Source organism: Pyrus communis, chromosome 16, assembly GCF_963583255.1.
Source record: "Pyrus communis chromosome 16, drPyrComm1.1, whole genome shotgun sequence".
Classification (NCBI taxonomy): Eukaryota; Viridiplantae; Streptophyta; class Magnoliopsida; order Rosales; family Rosaceae; genus Pyrus; species Pyrus communis.
Window position 1 is genome coordinate 16955142 of NC_084818.1, and position 7398 is coordinate 16962539.

The window sequence follows — 7398 nt, forward strand, 5'->3', positions numbered from 1 at the left end:
CATACTTCATATAAAATTGGGGTGTGATATCCACACACCTTATTTTACTTGTCACACACCTTTTTAATTTTCAGCCATCGGATCGGATGAATTGAAGAAAATCAAAGGATAGAAATTATCAAGGATGTATAAGAAGTAAAATAAAATGTGTGGATAACACATCTCATAAAATTTCCCTAAAAAATATTTACACACTTTGTTTTGTGTGGGCATATATGCTAATTTCAATTGAATACACCCGAATAAACGAAGAACAAAAGCCCAGCAAGCGAACGAGCTTACCACCGCCCCAAAGCCAAGAGCCACTCTAAAACCCTGTGTGAGGAGAGCTAAGAACGGTGGCGCAGATTCCGCACCAAAGCAAAGCAAAAGAAAGCACAGGAAATGGGTAACAACAAGCGGTTCAAGAACCATAAGCCTCACCGTGACCGGGGGCAATCTAGTCGGACCCATCACCATTTTCCACAGTCTGACGAATCCCTACCATCTGATCAAGGTCTCCAATTTATTTTCCATTTTTTCACGCAAGGTGTTTGATATAATTCCTGCTATGGAGGCATTGGGTTTTGATTTTTGATTTGTTTGGTTTGTTACTGCAGCTACTGAAGAGGAGCCAACAGCAACAGGTCCCAAAATCCAGCTTGCAATGTGGGTATGCATTTCTTTGCTTTTTCTTTCAACTTCCATTTTCTCTTCATATCAGTGTGCTTTTGTGTCTCCGATTTACCTCATAATATTCGTCTTCGATTGTTATTTTTGGTTATACTTAAACTGTAATGGCTTGTGGTCATGTTTAGAAGGTGTATAAATCTACTGCAGTTGCCATTTGATGTCGATTAATTTGTTTGAGATAATGTCCGAATCCTTTGGCCTTACTCTGTCCATCTGAAATGAACTTTTGCAATGGCATCCTCAATTTCAGTCCATTTTGTGAACCTCAAATCAATTGGTGTTGTTTTGTTGATTCAGGATTTTGGTCAATGTGATGCAAAAAGATGCACAGGACGCAAGCTTTCAAGATTTGGCTTGTTGAAGGTAAGTGTCCAGTTATTTTTTTCCTTTTGAATCACTTCTTGGCTTTTAGATTTTTATGTTGCCGGGTTTCTTTCCAACTATCTATTCAATCAGAATTTTGGCTGTAGGATCCCTACTTTATGTAAATGTAACTGGTGCATTCAAATTTTTGTTAGATATTATGGATACAACTTTTTTCAATCATAAAAGGGAAATATTTAAATGGAAAATAGGTCTAATTTACATGTTTTAGGTGAAAAGGAAGGATGCCGACTGTAAACGATAAGTCTTTTGTACAAGCTCCATCTTATGTATGTTGAATATTTCCTGCATAGCATTGAAGGTTATCGATCTTTTTCCCTCGTTAAGTATTCCTAATTGGTATTATGAGCACCTTGAGCATATTCACGACCAAATATGTGAAGATTGCCTTTAACTCTTGATGTATTGAACTATTTATAATGCTGTGAAGTGTATTGGGTTACAGTTATGACACAATGGAAGTACATATTATTTAAATGTTGGAAACTTGATGGGACAAATAAAATTGTGTCATAGACTCATAGTACTAAATGCAATTTCCTTAAGCTGTAAAACCTGGATCATGGAATTTAAGATTTATTAGATGGTTTCCCTCTTGCAATTTCTTTAGTGTTAATATTCATACTAATTCTTGCAGGAATTGCGTGTCAATAATGGTTTTGGAGGCATTGTTTTGAGGTACTTTAAGAAATTATCTTGTTTTACCTTACCATACCTATGATATTAATTAATTTTTTTTAATAATGTCGTGTTGCATTGTGTTAGTTTTATATCAGTATCTAGCTGCGCTGGAATATTATACAGGAAAAATTAAATACATTATATTCCAAAAACCAAGCGAGCATCACTTGATCTTTCTGATGATGTAATGGGCATTGTTGAATCATTATAGCCTTCTGCATTCGCTTCAAATTATTAGTTTTGCTTCATCTGCAAGTACACCCCAAATATCTGAATGTTTCAGTTTTTGAAGAATTTTTGCTCCGGATCTTGGCAGATGGGAGGTGGGCAAGGTGATTGAAATGTAGAAACTTTGGGTTTAGATGAGTTTTAGGAGAGTCTCTTGTTATAGTTCTAATGGAAATTTGTAGTAGCACCTTTGTTCCTTCTGTTTAACAGTTTATATATTTAAATGACATTCATTATTTCATGGTTCATTATAAAAACGTATATAAATTCTTTTGTTCCTTGCATTAAACAGTTATGCATTTGAATTGACATTACTGCTTCGTGGTTCATATATGGCTTCTTTTACTAATGTTATTTCCCATTTCTGCAGTCCAGTTGGGACGCTTTGTGTATCAAGAGAAGATTATAGTTTAATCCAGCGAAAAGGATTAGCTGTTGTGGATTGCTCCTGGGCACGCTTGGATGATGTACCATTTGTGAAGCTTCGTTGCACTGCTCCTCGCCTCTGTAAGAGCTTTGATTCTTCAATCAATTAGCATGCTTGGAGCATGTTAGTTATGGTATGATTTGTGGCTACAAACAACCAGGAGTGTCCAACATGTCCATTAAAGGAATTATATATGCTGTACCAAAACATTAAATATGAAATACATTTGATATGCCAAAGATAGAGTTTCAAATGCACAACTGGATGGGTGCTTAGTTTTTATATGTAGTTACGTACTCTTATATGAACAAAAGTTGGAAAGAGTCTGTGAGATCACATATGGCGATAAATTTAAGTGTATCCTCTGAAGTGTGTCTAAGCCTCTAAAGTCTCTCACCCACACTTATTCTCTGTGTCTGTATAGATGAAAATGAAATTAAATATTCCTTTGGAGTATCAAAATAAATAAATACATTAAGAAAATACAAATAGACTGCCCTAGTGAAATATGAAACTGAAAATACTGACTGTTACTAACTGGGAAAGAAGGATTGAACAAATTCAAAAAAGAATTTCTCAGTTTCTAACTAAAGTGGTTATATCTTTTCATTTATTTGTCTGGCTTTTTGCTATATAATTTCTAAAACATAACTGGGGGTAGCTGCAAATCAGAGACCGTTATGTGCCTTTTTAAAAATGCCATCAGAATTGCGGAAGTGGGTGTGACACGAAGCTCTCTCAGGATATGATAATTTCCATGTGGTCATTCCTTGTAGATATTAATTTTAGTGGATGGGGTCGTAATGGTATTGAAATGCAACCTATTACTGCTGTGGTTTTACCAATCGCATATGGTTAACAACACTAGAATATTCTAAACAGAGACACGGGTGGGCGAAGATAGCTCACGGAGCTGATATGCATTGCTTCCAGGCTGAGCAACCTTGTTTAATTAAATTTCATTTATCTAGTATGTTAAATTATCTCTTTGCTAGTAGTCTAAATTGATAGCAACCTTGTTTATCATTTTTATATTCTGCTGCTTGTTATAATCATGTTATATTGTGTGATGAATGATTGAGTGTACTTTTGCAATTAGCACATGCATGAAGTTAAATTTTTGTGTTCAACAGTTTTCTTCTTACTAGCTCCCTAACATTTACAAATTATATAATTTGCAGTGCCTTGGTTTGTAGCAGCAAATCCAGTAAATTATGGTCGACCCTGTCAACTATCTTGTGTGGAGGCATTATCTGCAGCTCTGTTCATATGGTACTAGAATCTCTGTTCATTACCATCAAGAGTGAGAGGTTTTGTCTACCACTGATGCCTTTTTGGTCTTTAATTACACCAGTGCAATCTCTTATGTCTACTACTTTCACAAATTCTAAAATAAAATTATTAAGGGTCTATCTGCTCAAAAAAAATATTATTAAAGATATATCTGCTCAAAAAAATATTATTAAAGGTCTATGACTTTTAGATTTTTCATAGAGTAACTGAATTATCACGTAATTGTCAATTTGCTCTCTGATCTACTTTTCAACCAATTAACCCGAATAAAAATGGCCAACTTAGGATTTGGTGTCAATTTTACAAACTTCCATCCAATTTTCCTTTAACAACTGTCGTGTGCCAACACATGTTCTCTTATTAACAATTTATATCAATTTAAACAAAATACATTTTCAACCATTAAAGCTAAAAACTACAAAGGAAAACTAACCTTCAATTCCCTGAAGCCCTTCTCATCCCCCTTCATGCACCACCGCACGCACACTCGCGCACCAGCCCATCCACCTTCAGCTACGGTGATGGTCTGCGGTGACTGCATCATTTCTCCTCGTTTCACATATATTTTTCTTTTTCTTTTTTGGCTTCATGATATGTTAACTGGAGAGAATAGAGAACTTTTCTCTCTGGTTTAGATTGATTTGATGTTCACAAGAAGTCGTGGGTCTGAGAGGCTGATAGGAGTCGCTTTTTTATGGTGTGGCGGAGGGGGGCTGGGGCATGGAGGTGTGGCCTTACTTTTATCAACTTCTTGAATAGAGAATTAAAAGTTTTCTGGTGAGGTTCAAATTGGTCATTTTTATATGGTTCATGTAGGCATAAATTGATAACTACGTGATAGTTGAGGGGGGTAAATGACAGCTTACTCTTTCCCATAATAATAACTGTTGGGTGACAGTACAGCCCAAACCTCATCCTACTTGATAATCAAGACTTAAGCCTTGGAGCTCTTTTCCTCCTCCCAAGTCTTTTGTACGCTCCAAAGGATCGTTTCATTTTTATGAAATTCTTTGTTGTGGACCTCTCTCTCTATTTGGGTCAACAGTTTGATATGTTGCTGCCAGACATTCAGTTGCCTATTTTCCTTAATGTTTCTTTTATATGATTTTACAGTGGCGAAGAAGAAACTGCAAATTTGTTGCTTGGAAAGTTCAAATGGGGTCATGCTTTCCTGTCCCTCAATAGGTATGCGATTATGTTTTATTGGGTGTTGTATTTAGTTTTGCATAATATGTTCATCAGAAATCATACTCCAGGTAAGAAATTAATGCTATGTCAGTTGAAACCCATAGCTGACCCAGAAAATGTCCAACCAATCCACGAAATGATGTCTAGCCTTCGATGACATGCATCTAGCATACTTTGGTCATGGTTGATTATGAAAAACGATCTAAGCTAAATAAATTTCCTTTTTATTTTTTTAACTCTCGGATTGATCTAGGTTGTTATTCTCTTCATATTTTCCTCCTCAGTCTCTGGCCTTACAGTTTCGGAGGATTTAGCTAATGATTTCTAGGGACAAGGTAATTTATGACTGAAGTCAAATTAAAAAGGAAAGTTCCATACAATTCTGGATTGACTAGTCGAATGTGGCTGAAATTTCAGTATATCCAACTGCTTAATGTTCAAGTAATGACCACCCTGGTATCATGGTAGCTCAGTATTCGCCAGACTTTTTACTGAAGGATATAGACTTTTTACTGAAGGATATATTAAGATTACACTGAATCTATATCAGAATGCACAATTATTCTTGACTTTATGTCTCTGACACTTTTTTGACCATTGGCATCGATGCAGGGAACTTCTGAAGGCATACTCCAAATGTGAAAACAGTGCTGAAATAATTTCAGTCCAAAATGATTGGCTTTCACAAAACAGTCAGGTTCCCAAGGCTCCTAGAGAAGTAAAAGGTACTTTTTACTTTTAAAAACAGAAAGTAAATTCTTTTTACAAGATCTGATCTGTTGTTTTGACTCACGTGTCATGTCCCATAAGATTTCGGGAGCATTTCGTCTGAATGCTGCTTGTCAGCCTATTCATCTTAATACAGTGTTGGGGTGGTGGTTGATGAAGGGCGCCCCCTACCTTTTGTTTGGCACATACAGAGACCTGATCAACCAACCAACAGTGGACCCTCTCCTTTGCACAGGAGGAGGTGGTTTTGTTGAGTTTTGTAAAAATTGTTTAAATTTGTTATCACGTTTTGTAACCAAGATAGTAGTAAGATTAAATGCATTTACTCCTTAGTGTAATTATTTTTATCTGGGAAACAATTGAGGGTGCCAATTTGCTTAAATGTCTTCATCAAGGTGATTTCTATTTCAATCAAACGGAGATGATATCTCTTCAAAGAGCATCTTTGTGGAGAAAAGTATCTAATCTCAGCGTATGTTTGTTTTCTGCTGTTACAGGAGGAGCAGACCTGTCCTCTCTCAGTGACGGTGCGGAGGGCTCTTGTGATTCCGACGACGGGTTTCCACCACTGGAAAGGAATATGAATCACTTAGACATGCAGGAAAGTGATGAAGAAAGTGAGTAACAGATAATGATGTTATGTTTAATCACCTGGCGATTTTGGCAATTTCATATCTTTTAGAAACACATTTCCTGTTTATATTGCTCGAGGGACATTTTCTTTTTCCTTTTACGTTTATTATTCGGTTTGCGATAGTCCACTAGCTATTGGCTTGTAGTTGTCACATTTGAGAGAGGCATTTCAAATAATGCATAAGGTAGCTCTCAAATTAGCATGCTCAGTGATTCAGTGACCATAATTCGTACCTAAAAAGTGCACTAGTGCCGTTCGCTTGGATTAGCTTCAATGTAACGAGGCAGAAGTCCCGCTTTGTGAACCAGATCAACTCACAACCTATGAAATAGGTTGGTCCCTCAAGGTCTTTGACCCCTTGATTTGCCACTCCACGGAGCGACAACTCATTAACCAATTGGCCACTGGAGGCCAATTTATCCACATGCTCCAGGTGGCCAGAGCACGATGTCCTAAAAACAGCAACATGTGCCCCATCAAAGCATCAATCCTAGCACATTGGGGCTTGGGATAGGATGTTAACGCTTAATCTTTTTCTTTGGTTGCTAATTGAACACCATTAGTTGCCATATCATGTACACAACAATGCAAGCATTCAATACAACCAAATTCAACAGGTAATACCCTTGCAACCATCTGCCACTTAGTAATATGGTCTAATGATATTCTTCTTTACTTGTAAGTGGAGGTCTTAGGTTCGATTTTTGTCAAGGGTGAATTTAAACCACATTATTGCTAGGCTATTATGAGACTAACCCTACCCCCTCCTGTATAGTGTAGATAATGTCTTTTGTTAAAAATAAAAAAAAATCCTTACGACAATCTGTCAACAAGTTTTCATAACCATACATCTATCTTGAACAAATCACGACTTTAGCAAAATCAAGTCAATTCATAAGATTAAACAAGATTTGACCAACAAAAATCAATCTCAACACTACAAAAAAAAAAAAAAAAAGCTAACAACATAGCCCTTTCACAACCTGTCAACGATAGTTCATAAATTCACAACGCACCCGACGGCACTGATGGTCTAGTCAAATGGTGCAACATGATACACAAGGAAATACTAAAGACGGTGCATCATCGGCTCCGAAATTGCATTCCCTCCATGTATTTATTTTCCTTCTGCTGTTACAAACATTCATGACGAGCAGAAATT

The 7398-nt window shown here is 36.6% G+C and overlaps 1 protein-coding gene across 2 annotated transcripts; it reads left to right on the forward strand.

The window, feature by feature from the left end:
- The first annotated feature begins 243 nt into the window (after positions 1-243).
- Positions 244-6329, forward strand: LOC137721046 (uncharacterized). Of its 2 annotated transcripts, XR_011066603.1 has the most exons (10): positions 244-496; positions 600-652; positions 970-1035; positions 1694-1734; positions 2336-2472; positions 3574-3664; positions 4799-4870; positions 5486-5598; positions 5739-5997; positions 6100-6329. XR_011066603.1 is itself a non-coding variant. In XM_068460166.1 (9 exons), the coding sequence occupies exons 1-9, from the start codon at positions 385-387 to the stop codon at positions 6225-6227; spliced, it is 813 nt and encodes a 270-aa protein (XP_068316267.1). In that variant the 5' UTR covers positions 244-384; the 3' UTR covers positions 6228-6329. The 2 variants fall into 2 exon arrangements, 1 of the variants encoding a protein (XP_068316267.1); XM_068460166.1 differs by lacking the exon at positions 5739-5997.
- The last annotated feature ends 1069 nt before the right edge of the window (positions 6330-7398 follow it).